Source organism: Stegostoma tigrinum, chromosome 11 (assembly GCF_030684315.1).
Source record: "Stegostoma tigrinum isolate sSteTig4 chromosome 11, sSteTig4.hap1, whole genome shotgun sequence".
Taxonomy (NCBI): Eukaryota; Metazoa; Chordata; class Chondrichthyes; order Orectolobiformes; family Stegostomatidae; genus Stegostoma; species Stegostoma tigrinum.
Window position 1 is genome coordinate 60,253,350 of NC_081364.1, and position 16,569 is coordinate 60,269,918.

The following is a 16,569-nucleotide window of genomic DNA, read 5'->3' on the forward strand; positions in this document are numbered from 1 at the left end:
GAAAGGTCAACACTTATGAGTGCACATTTTTGAAGATGCTGGAACTGCTCTGTTATATAATTCTTGAAACACAGAAGCAGGTGATTTGCTGCAAATCTTGGGTGCATGTATACCCTTTGATGAATCTTCAAACTAAAGATGTGGGACTGCAGAATAAATAACACCTCTGTTTTGTGTTTTGGTGGTCAGCATTATGCGTTTTAAGGTATGTATCCAGGTTCTGTTGCATCCTTGCAGCCCAGGCGTCAGATATGGGTGTATGTCTGGGCTATCCGTTAGAGTTAAGATAATGCCATCAGGTATTATCGGTTATTATGCTATATTCAAACCTCCTTCCACCTTTGTTAATCTAACACTATCAACAAAATCTTCCTATGGCTTTCCTCACTCACACATTTGTCTGGCTTCCCCTTAGATAGATGCCTCAGCTACTTTGTATTGAGCTCAACTAAGACTTAGACTCATTGGATCCAATCGCCAGTTCTTGTCTTGTAAATACTATCCAACAGAACTGTGCCAACACCTACAGATATGTGTCCTCAGTGTCAGCATTTTCTGGATAAGTAGGGGAGAAGGGCAAAGAATTAGAGGGATTGATCTTATAGTTTAAGTCCCAAAATACGGACCTTGGATTTGCTTTGTAGAAGTGAATCGAATCATCATCACTGTATGGAGGTCTACTCATTTCTTCCACTTGCCAGAAAGAACTCCCCAATGATTGTAACACAGACATCAAAGGAAACACCAACAGACTACTTATCAGTGTGTTTTTGTCTTGGATTTCCAGCACCTGCAGTATTTTGCTTTTAGTTATTATATTTTACACTTCCTCTTTTCTTTGGGTTAAATCTCAAACTTTGTACACTGTTAGCAATGCCAATAACCATTCCAAAATAGATTAAAAGGAAGAGGAGTATCCATTAGACAAGACATGAGTGTTGACCATCTACCAGACAAAAGAGTTGAATTTTTTTGGTAGATGTTGTATCAATTTATATCTTCATCCAAGTCATTTGTGTAAATTGTAAAAAGTTGAGGCCAAGCACTAATCAATGTGGCACACTATTCATTACATCTTTCCAATGACATATTTATGTCTGTTTTCTGTTTGCAAATCCATCTTCCATCCATACTAATTTGATACCACCACATCATGAACTTTTATTTTCTACAATGTGGCAACTTATCAAATCCCTTCTGGAAATCTAGAGTAGAGTTGAATTCCTACAGTGTAGAAACAGACCATTTGGCCCAACAAGTCCTCACCCACTTGCTAAAGAGCATCCCACACAGACTCCCTACCCTATAACCCTGCATTTCCTATGGCTAACTCACTTAACCTGTACATCCCTGGACACTGTAGGCAATTTAGCATAGCCAATCCACCTCGCCTGCACATCTTTGGACTGTGGGAGGAAACAGGAGCACCTGGAGGAAAGCCATACAGACATGGGGAGAATGTGCAAACTCTACACAGACAGTCGCCTGAGGCTGAAATCAAACCTGGGTCCCTGGCACTGTGAGGCTGCAGTGCTAGCCACTGAGCCACCGTGCCGCCCTGCTAAGTACCATACATCCATCAGTTACCCTTTTGCCCAAGGAACGTCACTCCAAAAATGTCTTTACTTTTTAGTTAGCATTGAGCACCTTCATATCCTCATTTAATCTGCCTTATTCACACTCTGAGGTTTGTTGAACCAGGCAGCCAGTTTGCAGTTTATGTACTCATATGACCCTCCCTTTTTTGAAAAGGGATTTGAATTACCAGCTAGTTCCTGAAAGGATGATGGAAATATTTTACATTTCTTATGCTGTTGACTAAACATGATTTGTGCAAGGCAGAACAGTCTTTTACGGTACAAGATTTTCCTGGAGCTACTCTCACTCTCTATCGTGCAAGCTAAACAACTTGTCCAGCCAAGTGAGAAATCCTTCTGAATTTGGTCTTTTCAATCAGAATATTAGCTTCCATTTGCACACCTGCACAGTGGGCCTTAGAGACTGACATCCAGCTGCTCTTTCTCTTCTGAATCCTAGCAGATTACCTCTATCTGTGAGTTTTTCAGATTATCTGAGATGCACTTTCCTCCTCAAAGCTCACTACCATTGGCAATGTGAATCATGTGGGCCTTTATCTTTTCAGAAATACTTTTTTTTTAATCATCCTGTTAGAAGTGTTCTGACTCAGTTCTGGACCAAGCATGACATACACCCACACCTTCTGGAAAAACTACCACTGCACCATAAGAGCCCAGCCATGTAGATTTAGACTGCACTGAATAACCAATTAATTTTCCTCAAGTATTTTTTTTTAATCTAATCAACCTGTTCAGAAATGTATTAGCTATTCTTAAGACTCAACTCTACTTTAGTTTTAGAATAAATGAATAATTTAATGGATAACTGTTTACAATCTGATGTTATCAACACCCTCTGGGACAGTAGAAACAAACAATCTAACGGCTGTAAAGATCTAGCTGCAACTGTCTCCAAGTGAAAATACCTTACACCTCCCCAGAGGAAAAAACCTCGGCTCTCTTTCAGGTAATAGCCACGTCGCCAGGCCTGCTGTCAGGTAGACTTCAGACTAGGTGATACAACCACTTCCAGGTTTTAGCCAAGATCTCTAGCTCAGGTGATGGGTGAGGTTGTTGACTTGCTCGCTTAGCATGCAGAATCAACATAGTTTACAAAATACCACGCAACGACAGCCGCAAACATTACACCAGACAGACAGGAAGGAAACTAGCCATCAGAATACATGAACGTCAGACAATTAAATCCATCAGTTTAACTGGGACAAGCTAACCATAATAGCCCAAGCCAAACATAGAGGTGTGGTTCTCCGCCTGCAATGCAGTCAACAAACATACAGAATTGGACCCCATATACAAACCCACACAGAACAAAAGTTGGAAATGACACTACTCACTATAATGGACCGGACAGCATAAATTCCGAACAGAGCAGAACAACAACATTGCTTCTTCGGATGCCTCACTGATGATGTTACCTCCCATGGTGACAAAATGTTTGAACAAAAACAAGCCAGCTTGGCAATCAAGTCGACAACCTCATGACCACTTTCACTATACAGGCAGTCCCTGAGTTGCAAATGGGTTCCCTCCTTGAGTCCATTGCAAATCAGTTTGACTGCAAGTGGGAATGTAATGCAGAACAATATAAAATAGCCACTTATAAGTATGAGGGAACAATCATTTGTCAGACCTCTAAAATTAACATTAATCCACTCCTGTATGGGATAGTGTTCTTAAGTTGAATGTTCATAAATCAATTTCCTCTGTAGTCTGAAGTCCAAATATCAAAACATACAATTCTCTGATCCTCTCTGATGAAGGGTCTAGGCCCGAAACGTCAGCTTTTGTGCTCCTGAGATGCTGCTTGGCCTGCTGTGTTCATCCAGCCTCACATTTTATTATCTTGGAATCTCCAGCATCTGCAGTTCCCATTATCTCTGATACAATTTAACCCTGGATTATAAGATTTTTCACTCAATATTTAGCCTTAGACATCCCATTTTGCACAACCCACAACTACATCCATATAGAAGGACAAGGGCAGCAGATACATGGGAACACCACCACCTACGAGTTCCCCTCCAAGCCACTCACCATCCTGACTTGGAAATATATCGCTGTTCCTTCACTGTTGCTGGGTTAAAGCCCTGGCATTCCCTCCCTAAGAGCATTATGGTTCAACCTACAGCTCAAGAACTGCGGTTCAGGTAGGTAGCTCAACACCACATTATCAAGGGCAACTAGGGACCGGTAATAAAAGCTGACCATCCAGTGACACCCAAATCCTACAAGTGAATATGGATTTTAGAGCCATTTTGGTAATATAGTTGGGATGTAAACCATCTTGGGGGATTATGGAATTACTACCAATTTTTAGCCTTGTGCACATCACTTTCCCCATTTGGATATTTTGAGTAAGTTTAATCCTGACTTCAACTTATCAGGCGGTTGATTTTTATGTGAGTACTTTATCAAGGAACACTGTATCTCCCCTGGGATTCTACCTATCAGCTCCCGTAATACTGGTGAGAAACCTCAGCTAAACACCATGAACACATTTCCACTCATCTTTGAAGCTCCACCATTTTAGGCTCCTTGCACATTTAATATTTGGCTTAATGAGAAGCATAGTCTGAATCTGGAGGGTTTTGATTCTTTGTCATGCATGAGTGTACAGATTCTTGTATACATTGGTTACTGTCTGTGATACGTGATTGAAATTACCGTAGAAAACCAGTTTCCTAATTAATAGATTTATACTTGAACGATCATCGCGATCTTAGGTTTTCTTCTCTGCCGCTGACAAGGCCAGTATTTATTGCTCATTTCTGGATGTCCTTCAGACGTGGTGGTGAGCTGCTGCTTCTACCACATGATCTGCAACGTTCGAATCTACCTATAATGCTGTTGGGTAAGGATTTTAACTCTGCACCAGTGAGGGAACAGCAACAGCTCACAGCAAGTTAGAATGGTTGTGAATTATAGGAAACTTGCAGGTGATGGCATTCCAGAGCTGTCCTTTTCTGTGTGAGCAGTGGAAATCTCAAGTTTACAAGATGCTGTCAAAGAATCTTTTATTCTAAACGACGCATCATGTGGATAGTGTGCAATAAGATGCCTATCAGTGTCAGTGTGTTAACATTTCTTTGCATTGTTTTACAACATGACTATGATGTTATTACTAAAATAGCTTTTCTTTTAAAACAGGAAAGCCCACAGCTTCTTTCATTACACAGCTTGCGAGCTTGCATGTTCCCTTGCCAGAAACGTCTGAGATGTTCTGTGCACCTCTACCTTCCACTCATCCAGTATTGAATTGTGAAGACAACATAGATTTGTTGAACAATGGTAATTACAATGGGCAGTTATTAAAGGAATGGGCTTGTGGTCATAAAGTATTTATGCAATTACTTCAGTACAGCCTCATTAGTATGTTGATGTACAGTAATAGCAATTAATATTTCAGGTCAGATCATGTTACATATAATACTCTCTGAGCTGCAAGATAGTTTTGAATATGATTATGTCAAATGGAATAATTCCAATCTGACTCAGAAATCTTACACAAATGTAATGGTTAGTGTCATACAGAAAGATAGTGTAGAAAATCTGTAATAACAAGAGTTTGTACTTTATCTAGAAACATCTGTACCTGATCTTATTTCATCTATCACTTGTAAAAAAAAGCAAGCCTTTGCATAACATTACTCATGTGCAACACTGAAGGTGTTCAGAGTATACTGAGCAAGTCATGGAAGACACTAGTGTAGAACTGCAGGGTTTTTGTTTATACATTTTTATCACTCCTGACTGATTTTTGTCTTTACTCTCTGCAGTGCACCAACAGAATCCACTTCCTAGACCATCTGTTCCTTCAAGTCTCTGGAGCTCTACTTTAGAGTCACACCGTGACAAACACGGTGTGCCCAAGATGGTAAGATTAGCAGCGCATTGGGCATTTCAAACGTATCAGCTGAACATTCCAATAATTGGAGATTACTGGGCATCCAATGTATTACATCCGTTTGCCACAGATTATCATAATATTGGGGCCTTATTTATTGAGGATCAGAAATTCAACAGAAAGCAATTAATTAGAGGTTGCTGACTGAGTTAACTCAGTGTCAAATATATAAAGAAGGAAGAATGGAAAAGAATATGAGGAAAAGAGAACGACGTCCTTGAAGACCCATCATTGACACAGGCTGAATGCCTTCTTAATTTCTGTCCTCGTGTAAAAACATGAAAATGATTAAGGATGGCCAGGAATTTTATGAACTGGAATTGTTATCCTTGAGGTTCTGCTCTTCAGTTTGGTGCCTAGCTCCTCATGCTGTTGAGTCAGACCCTCTTTCCTGGTCCTACCTGGGTTGTTGGTATCTACAAGAAGCACAGCAACTGAGTCTGTGCACCCCCAGTTCCTCCACTCCGCCTTGGCAAATGTTCCAAACCCTGGCATGGGGGAGGTAACACAGCCTTCTGGACTTGCAACCTTAGCTGCACAGAATAATGTTTACACACCTTCCTTTTATTGTTCCTTCCGAACTTTACATTTGTTTTTGCTGCCCCTATTTGAAAGACTTCCTGGACCAACAGTCCATGGTCAGTTAACTCATCCGCCCAGTAGCTCTTGTTCATCCAGACAAGCTGAAAGGTTCTCAAACCTGTTGGAAAAATTGGTGAAGCTAAGACTCCTGACCTTTGGACCCGTTACTTGCCTCACCCTCAGTCTTACCCCCACTTTCCCTGACCACTGACCAAACCAGAAGATCTTCTCCAAAGGTGAGTGATAGCTTCCTGGTGCAAAATATCCAGGAAATATCCAGTGTCTGTAGTTCAGCCTCCAACTCACAAGGACTGAGCCGAGGTTGCTCAAGCTGCTGATGCAGACGTGTTTGCGCCAATCACATTGGCATCCAAAATCTCCCATATACCACACCATGACACAGCAACCTCATGCCAACATTAGTATTTGTTTCAAGTTAACGTTTTCAATTACTTGTTTGTTGATTTTTTAAAAAAAATATGTAATTATCACCACCACCAGTCCCTGGACTATTTTAAATTTTAGGAATAGGACTTTAACCACTTCTTTTATTCATTTATGGGATGAGAATGTTGCTGGCTAGGCAGCATTTATTGCCCATCTCTAATTGCCCCGCAGGCAGTGGGTGGTCGACCACATTGCTGTGAGTCTGCAGTCACATGTAGACCAGGTAAGGATGATAGCTTTTTTACCCCTAAAGGACATTAGTGAGCCAGAGGGGTTTTTTTCAGCAATTGACAATGGATTCATAGTCATCATTAGATTCCTAATTCCAGATATTAATTGAATTCAAATTCCACCATCTGCTGTAGCAGGATTGGAACCCCAGCCCCCAGAACATGATCTGGATCTCTGAATTAATAGTTGAGTGATAATACCGCTAGGCCATCACCTCCCTGCTTACCAGATACTCTAAGAACAACCAGATTTCTCCCTTTGTAGTAGAGTAAGAACCAATTATAAGCTGCTAGCTGTTGGCCTCTGCGACACCTCCCCTTCACTCCGGGGAGGTCATGGTAGATCTGGATAGGGAAGTAATGAGGAAGCTGTTCCTCATTGGTGGAAGGATTGGATACCAGGGAACAGAAAGAGCTTTTGCAGAAAGCCAGTCTACACATCACAAACTAAACTAGTCTTTCCTGTGTGATAGCCATTCCATGATTCTGTGTATAAATGTTTCTGCAATCATGCACTTGATTTTTCCATTCATTTTCATCCTTGAGAACAACTTTCTTAATCCTTTCTCTTAATTCATCCCCACCTCCACCTACTACCACTATTTAACCTCTCATTCACGCCAAAGGGCAGAATGCGCCGATTTTGGTGATGCAGAAAGGAAGAATGTCAGATATGACAACACTTAATTCTTATTGATGCATTCAGCTAGAAAGGTAGTATATCTCTGGTGCCCAGTTGTACATTTTCATGTGTGTCTCCATACCAATTCCTGTTCGTGTTATAATTTGTTCTATCTGGTTTGTTCAGGGTGAATTCAGCAACATACACCTCCAGGAATCCAATAACCATCCTGCTACATTCAACTATATCTGGCCCTTACAGGACCTGAAGGAAGCCACTGATAATTTCAACGACAAGTATAAGATTGGCTCAGGAACATTTGGCCACGTTTACAAGGGTCACCGCTTCAATACTGAGTACGCCATAAAACTGCTAAAGAAGGCATGTCTCTTCATCTTCTAATAATATAGATTCATGTGATGATCTTGCTCAGCAGTGTGTAGCTTGCTTTTTAATATATCTATATTAACAATGTCAAAAAATATTTTGACGTGAGAAGCGTCTGACGGTCACATGTTTTCCTCTGTCACTTTAAACAGCTGGTTTTAAAAGTTGCAAAAGAAATAACAGAACTGCTGCCAGAGATGAAAGGGTTGGTTTTTTCCAAACCTGTAGGTGATAAGTGAGTATAAGCCAAGGCAGACTATCCTCACACTCCCAGAGTATCAGGTCCAACTTTATCTACTGAGCTCCTCTGAATGGGCTCCATGTCTCTACCATGTGAACCTGGAGGACAGTACAAGCTGGACCACGTGTGGAAATGAGAATCTGTGCGACTGCAAGCCGCCACTTTGTTTCTGATGCAACAATCCCTGGAAATCGATTTGGTCTGATGTGGCTGGGCATGCAGTGGCAGAGAGGTGGAATATGGGATCGGCTGAGTCTCACGGTTGCAGGATCGTAGGATCCCTATGGCTTGAAGCTGGCCTTTCGGCCCCTTGAGTCGATGCCAACCCACCAAAGAGCCTGGCACCCAGGCCTACACCTCTGTCCCTGTAACCCCTGAATTTCCCATGGCTAACCCACCCAGCCTGCACATCTTTGGACAGTGGGTGGAAACTGGAGCACATGGAAGATACCCACAGAGTCCCGGGGAGAAAGGGTGGCTGTCGCTGTGGCGTTTGCACAAGGTTGGAACTGAACCCGGGTCCCTGGCACTGTGAGGTACAGTGCTAATCATTGAGCCACAGTGCTGGAGGGGTCCATGAAGTGTGAAGGTACTCGAGTTCCATGTTGGATCAAAAGAGAGAAGTTGCCCTCCTCCTGGCCTTTAAGGGAAAGTAAAGAATAAAAGGAACTTTCCCCTCTTGATATTGGAGTTTGATCAGTATATTTAATGTATGACTAATCTGCTCTCTAGTGCATAATCCCTCTTGCCTATTCTAAAGAGTTGGTTAAAAAATACAGCCTGAGAAAAGACTGCAGTCTTGGCCCAGGAAAAGGAATGGAGCCATTTAACTCCAGTTTCTGCTGGTTTAGTAGGATTTAAATTAGCCGTCTGAGATCTGTCAGAATAACTCACTTGTTCACGTTGGCTCAGTGGTTAGCACTGCTGCTGCCACAACACCAGAGGCTCGGGTTCACTTCCAGCCTTACGCAACTGTCTGTTTGGAGTTTGCATGTTTTTCCTGTGTCTGCGTGGGTTTCCTCCAGGTGCTCCAATTTCCCACCACAGTCCGAAGATGTGCAAGTCAGGTGGATTGGCCATGCTAAATTGTCTGTAGTGACTAGGGATGCTCAGCCTACATTGATCAGCCATGGAAAAAGCAAGATTATGAGGATAGGGTTGTGGGGGGTGGTGTTGAGATTCTGTGCAGGGAGTCAGTACAGTCTTGGTGGGATGAATGGCCTCTTTCCACACTGTTATTCTGTAGTTAGTCTAAGTAATTGCAGTTCTTTGAAAATTGCAAGTACAGCAATTAACAACATCCTGTGGCATTTTAATAGTGGTTCAGATTTATTAGTTTTGTGGCCATTCCGGGACTGTTGGGGAAGGTGCCTGCATATGAGATTGCACACAAACTGAAATAACTGTGTACTCAGTACTGTTGATACCAGTCAATTTAAAGAGCTCATTTCCAATCAGCCGTTCTTACCAGCAAGAATATCTTTGTGGTACAGGTGATATGACAGTATCTTGTATTTGACTTCCCCTTTTTAAAACAGCCTTTTTGCTAGTCCGTATAAATAGATGATTTTGTTGGGGCCAGTATAAGGGAAACTATTGTCCAGGTAAGAATGAGGAAGTGGCAGAGATATGAACAAATATTTTGTGTCTGTCTTCACAGTAGAAGACACAAGTTGCATTCTGGAAGTAAAGGCAACCTAGGTGTTAAACGAAGTCAGGAAATTAACATAATTAATATCTGCAGAGTAAAATTAATGAACAAACTTGAGGGACTACAGTCCAACAAATCCCCAGGACTTGACCACCAACAGGCTAAGATCCAAAAGAGAGAGCTGCAAAGATGATGCATGTGTTGACCACGATTTTCCAAAAGTTCCTAGATTCTAGATCATTCCCAGGAGCTTGGAAGTTAGCAAATGTAACACTGCTAACCAAGAAAGAAGACAAAGAGAAAACAGGAAACTCCAGACCAGTTAGGTTGATATGAGTCATTGGGAAAGTACTGAAATCTGTTATTACAGAAGTCTTAATGATGTATTTAGTTCTCACGTGGTCAGCATGTTTTCCAAATAGGAAACTGTTTGAAACTTATTACAGCATTTTGATGACGCAACAACTAGAGTAGGCAAAGGGGCATTATGGATCTATTACCTGGATTTCCAAAATGCAATCTAAGGCGCCACACAAATGATTCATAAGTAATTAAGATAATAAATTAGCACAGATAGAGGATTGGTTAATGATGAAGACCAGACAACTGGCATCAGTGGGGCAATTCAATGTGACAAGTTATGACTAGCCAATTTCCATAAAGGGATTAATGCTGGGGCCACAGCTATTTATAATTAATATTAATGGTACAGACAATTTAGGATATTTTTATTTACAAGTGATGTAAATAATATTATATGATATGGTAGAGAATAACATCTAAATTTGCTAATGATACAAAGCTGGGTAGAAACATAAGCCCTGAGAGGCCTCAGAGAGGCTGCAAAGAGAGCTTAAGTGACTTGTCCACAAGATTGTAGGTGGAGTGTGATATAGTGAAGTGTCATCATAAGTGAATAGCAGAATATTCTTTTAAAAGGCATAAGATGTGTCTATGTTATTGTTTAGATAGACTTCAGTGTGTTTGTATGGAGGAATGCAAAGTGAGCAATCAGCAAGGTAGTTTGCATGCTGGCCTTTCTTGGGAGTGGACCAGAGTACAAGGCTCAATACAATAAATAAATAAATATAATTCTAACATTATACAGGGGCTTGGTGTTACTAGACCTGGAATCTTTGTGTAGTTTTGGTCCCCAGATTTAAAGGTATATAGATATTTTTAATAAGCTTATTATGACACACACCTCTGGAGCAAATGGGATGTTAAACCTGGGCTTCTTGGCCCAGAGATAGAGACAGTACCACTGCCACAGAAGAGCTCTTGAATTATTACTGAGTTGGAGGCAGTACAATGAAGGTTGACTAGATTAGTTTGTGGGACTGGATGTTCAGTCCTGTGATGGGAGGCTAAGTAGGTTCAGTCTATATTCGAATTTCTAGAGAAAAGTAAGAGGTGATCTCATTGAAACATTCAAGATTCTAACAGGACTTGACATGGCAAATTCTGAATCACATTTAAAACATGGGGACACAGCCTTGAAAGAATGCGTTGATCATTTATGACTGAGGTGAGAAATTTCTTCCCTCAAAGGCTTGTGAATCTTTAGAATTCTTTATCCGAGGTTGGGCAGGCTCCTTAGTTGAATATTTTTAAGGCTGAGATAGACATTTTTTTTGTCCTTCACTGAATTGAGGATATTGATGGTGGTTGAAAAAAAATTATTTGAGGCATAAGATCAGTCATGACTAAATTGAATTGCAGAGCAGCTGTATATGGTCAAATAACGCTGTTATTTCTTGTGAGTCCAGTCTTGAGTTTGCCCATTATCAAGAGATGGAGGCTGCTTTCACCTAAACATTCACCTATCTTAATGGTTGTCCTGCATCCCACCTTTCTTATTTTGCACCAGTGAAACTCTGGGAAGACCAAAGCCATTCTCTTCATACTCATCTCTTATCCCTCCTCTGGTTAGTACCTTGAGCTGAACTTGAATCAGCACCCTGCTTGACTTTATGTTAAATTTTACACCTCCTATCATCTCTATTATATTTCAACCTCTGAAACTGCAAATTTTAACCAAACCCATGGCCAGTTCTCTTACTTTACCTTCTTTGTTTTTTGCTGTCTGAGTTTCCTCGGGACATTGGCCTATGCATTCTCAAAAATGCAATGGGTGTTGTTGAGGGATACTGTTTGAAAAGTTTCTCAGTTTTGTAACTTTTGATTTTTGTTGTGAGTCTTGTATCTGCATTTTCTTTTGTACAGGTGGATGATGCCAATTTGAAAAACACAAGGGATTTTTTTCACAGAGAGGTTGAAAATCTTTACCAGTAAGTATATTATTATCATATGCCAAGATTCCTCTGCATCTTGTGATGTTTTGGATTTTAGAAGGATAATCTGATACTGTGTTCCAATATTCATTGCAAAATCTTTACCAAAAAAGCTGCTACATCCTGGAACATCCATGCCCAGGATAGCTGAGGCATTACCTGGTTTATGAAGCCAACAGATTTGTTTCAGTTTACTCAGAAGGGGATGTACCAATAGAAAATACACAACTTTTCACCTACAAGAGCAGTGAGATTTGCTGCTCCAAAGGTTGATGCAATCGTGCGAGTTTCTCATGAAATATCTGACCGTATTTCAATTAAAAAGTTTTTGAGTTGGTTCTTTTTTCCACTCTCTTCCACCTTAGGCTTCGACACTCTAACATTTTGGCTCTAGAAGGCTGCTGCGCTGAAAATGACATATACTGTCTAATCTATCATTACATGTCCAATGGTTCGCTTGAGAGCAAACTTCAGTGCACAGTAAGCAGTTGTTATTCTTCAATTTGTGCATTATTAAAAAATTTTACAAGCAATAGTCTAATTCTGTAATAATTCACATTCCCATTTGTTATCAAGCCCCAGTAAAAGCAACTCACTTCTTAATGTGGTATACTCCCTGCGCTGCAGCTGGTGCAACTGAACAATGCTTCACATACTTCATACCCATTTGCTGCAGGCATTTCAGGAATGAAAGACAGTCAACCTGCAATGACTTCAGGTTATCCTGAAACTGTACACTCCCGAATCTGTACACTGTAAACACAAAGAATGCTGTTGAGAATCAACAAATCTAGCAGCAGCATCTTGTGGAGGGAGAAACAGGGTTAATGTTTCAAGTCCAGTATGACTCTTATGGGTTTGTTTTTTAGCCATGTTTATTAAGGGATAAACATTAACCAGAGTACCAGAATATCTCATAAAAACTGAGAAAAAAACTGCGGATGCTGTAAATCAGGAACAAAAACAAAGCTGCTGGAAAAGCTCAGCAGGTCTGGCAGCACCTGTGAGGGGAAAAAAACAGAGTTAACGTTTCAGGTCCAGAGGAAGGGTCACTGGACCTGAAACATTAAAGATAATGGGAACTGCAGATCCTGAAACATTAACTCAGTTTTTGCCTTCACAGATGCTGCCAGACCTGCTGAGCTTTTCTAGCAGCTTTGTTTTTGTTCTGTGTACTAGAAAATCTCTCCTGGATTTCTTTGAGCAGTGCCATAGGATCTTGAATATTCACTCAAAAAGGAAAATGGGTTTCCAATTGTTCTCCTCTGAAAGACATCACTTCCAACAGTCTGGCACCCTTCCCTCAGTTTGTACTAAGAAACTTTAGAACGATTTTTTTTTATGTTCCAGAATCCGGCCGATGCAATTTCATGGAATATACGTATTAACATTGCAGTTGGAACAGCAAGAGCGATTCAGTTCCTGCATGAGAGTCATGTGCCTTTAATTCATGGAAATATAAAGTGGTAAATCTGCCAATTCCAGACCTTTCACTCGGGTCTAGGCTTGAAACGTCAGCCTTCCTGCTCCTCTGGTGCTACTTGGCCTGCTGTGTTCATCCAGCTCTTCAACTTGTTATCTCATGTTCTCCGGCATCTGCAGTTCCTACCATCCCTGCACTTGATACTTCTTTTTGTGATTCATTGCCTTCCTTAAGGCCACTTTTTCCTCTCTATTGCTGAAGATGTAATCATGCATCTGATGCCTCAACTCAGTAGTCACCTTTTCCTCCAAAGAATGCTTAAGTACTTTTTAGCATGTCATTCCTGGGCCAGGTTCTATCCTTGCTTGAAGTCTGAATATGAACTTTCTAAAGGATATAGGATAGCCAGTTTAACCAGGAATCCTGTCCAATACTGTTTTCCCCTCCTACCTTTAGAAATACTATACTTTTGCTCCAATTGAGATGAAATAATTTGATCAGAAACCCGTATAGGGATCTTCCAGGTCTGCGTAGCTTGACTATACCCAGAGTTGGTACTTTAACCCATTCATTGTCAGGAGAGCTCCTAGCTACTTTTTGTTCACATATTTGAGTTTAATACCACTACTTCCCCCCGTTATTCTAATCTCTACAGTTAAGTGCTGTTAAGATCAGAGATATATGGGCAACCTGTATGCAAACATTAGTTAACCATTTCATTCAAACAGATAATTGATGTGCAGGAATAATTCAGTTCTCAAACTCATCTTTTGTTAGACTCTGCTGCGCTTCTCCTTATCAGTGGTCCACCTGAAATCATAATTCTTCCAAAAAAAGACAATGTAATCCATATTGACAAGTCCAGATGGTTCCATGTTTAAACACCAAAATAAAACAGCCACAATGAAATCCAAATATGAGAGGTTTAGTGGAGGGATATTTAATTGTTATTTGTTAGCTCAGATGTGACTGCTGAAACCAAGTACCAGGACCTTCTGTAGGAAGTAGGATAACAATTGTAATATTACTGGAGGCTTAAAACCATAATAGTTTAAATATCAAATAACAAATGTTACTTATTGTTTAATTCCAAAATTGTCTTGATCTTGCAGTTCTAACATTCTGCTGGATGAATATTTTGTGCCAAAGCTTGGTGATTTTGGTCTGGTGAAGACTGGTCCTTTGAATGGAAGTGTGAATCCCTTGAACAGCCACACTACCCTGAAGACTAAGACTTTACAGGGACCTCTGGCCTACTTACCCGATGAGTTTATTCGTCATAGGTGGCTGTCTGTGAAAGTTGACACCTTCAGCTTTGGAATAGTAAGTACTTTGTCTGATCCATCACATGAATACTGGGATGAGGAGAAAATGCTTCACTCCAAAAGTTGTGAATCTTTGGAATTCTTTACCTCGGAAGGTTGTGGATCCACCATCAGGGAGCATTATTCTAGTTGAGATCTACAGATTTTTCTTCCGTCCAGGAATGGAGGGATATAGAGCATGGGCAGAAAAAGTAGATTTTTGGCAGTAGGTCCACCATGTTGTATTTAAAGCAGCAGATTCTGAATGACCATATTGTCTATTCCTTTTCTTATTTCTGATTTCTGATCTTATGTAATGGGCTTGACCATTGACCGGTTATTCTCAATGAATGCAGACCATCTGTTTCTCCAAACCTGTCCAAAGCCTGTTGCTAACGCGCATCTACCACAATGGTATCTGATTCTATGTCAAATTTGTTTCATCTGAATATAGATCATTGGTAAGGTTTCATTTAGAATTTGGCTTCTGCTTGATTGGTGTTGCATCTGACAGAATTCAGAGAAAAGTATTCTGGGATTTAGGGTCCCAGATTATAAAGAGAGAATCAGAACCAAACTTATTTCCTTTGGGAAATGAATTTAAGTGCAAGGATGGGACAAAAAGAGGTGTATGTAATATTCAAAATAGTGTGGTGATAGGGTGGAGTCTGAGCCCGTTGCCCTTCCAAATGTGACATATGTGTCCTCCATCTTAGTCTAATAACAGTGAGTGACACCCATCTACTATCTTGTATGCTTTGGTGATTAGCTCAGTTGGTTGATCAGGTAGCCCACAGTGTGTATTTGATTCCTGAACTGGCTGATGCGACATGAAGGTCCAGCCTTCTCAACCACTTCCCTCACCTGAGGTGTGGTGACCCTCAAGTTAAACCAGCACCAATCACCTCTCTCTCATAGAGAGCGGCCGTATTGTTCTCGAGGGGGGCTGTGGTGACTTTACCTACACATGCTTGAAAATTGTGAAGTAGTAGCTAGCTGATAATCAGTATAAATGTGATCTGATTTAAAAAAAGCTGTTTGAAATCCGCAACACTGCAATGTAAAACATTACCAAACGGTAATTATCAAGTCTATTTTCAATAATGAAGTAGCAGTGATGTGAAAATACTAAGTCGACGCTATAGTTGTGAAAATATTCTCCCAGCGCGGTGTAAATAAGCGAATCCATTTCTTATAACTGGAAGATTTGGACTGACGTTCTGCCAGATTTTGCCCACTTTCAAGATCTGTTGAAACGTTCCAGATTTGTCCTTCGGTTCTCCCAAGGGATCTGGCTGAAATTATGAAGAGATCTTATAAAAGATTCACAGACTGAAAATTATATGTGTGTACTTAGTGAGATAGCGAATCGGAACTCAGGATGCTGAGTGGTGATAGGTCACCTGTCCCCTCATTTGTAAGCACAATATGTATGTTTTCTACACAGCTATAGATTTAAGGGTAAAGCCCTGTGATATTGTCATTATGTTGCAGGTTCTTGCTGAGATTCTGACTGGTATCAAAGCAATGGATGAAAACAGGCAACCAGCATTTTTGGTAAGAACGCAGCTATAATAGCTGGTTGCCCGTGTACTTTACATTAACTGTCTCCCCTCTTCTATCTACATTGATGCACTAGAGGTAGACAGTGACACTAAATCTATTTTAATAACTTTTTATTAGTTGTCTTTATTAATACTAGCCTTTCCTGGGATGATTTTGGACTTCTGCTTTAAATCTGCCCAACTGCCTTTCTCTCCTTCTGCCTCTGACAGTCTATTTTGTATTTATATACGAAGATTTTCAGTTGTGTGTGCACAAATGCATTTCACATGGTTAGGCGACGGAAGATAATACTCCTATTTAACTCATTACAATTTATGGGG

The 16,569-nt window shown here is 40.6% G+C and overlaps 1 protein-coding gene across 2 annotated transcripts in view; it reads left to right on the forward strand.

The window, feature by feature from the left end:
• LOC125460376 (interleukin-1 receptor-associated kinase-like 2) overlaps positions 1-16,569 on the forward strand; it is a 51,521-nt gene that overhangs the window by 15,850 nt on the left and 19,102 nt on the right. For both annotated transcript variants that reach the window (XM_048547809.2, XM_048547810.2), the window contains exons 3-10: positions 4,746-4,886; positions 5,375-5,472; positions 7,570-7,764; positions 11,889-11,953; positions 12,322-12,436; positions 13,307-13,422; positions 14,492-14,702; positions 16,178-16,240. In XM_048547809.2, coding sequence (XP_048403766.2) covers positions 4,746-4,886; positions 5,375-5,472; positions 7,570-7,764; positions 11,889-11,953; positions 12,322-12,436; positions 13,307-13,422; positions 14,492-14,702; positions 16,178-16,240 — 1,004 coding nt within the window. The remainder of the gene's footprint in view (positions 1-4,745; positions 4,887-5,374; positions 5,473-7,569; positions 7,765-11,888; positions 11,954-12,321; positions 12,437-13,306; positions 13,423-14,491; positions 14,703-16,177; positions 16,241-16,569) is intronic.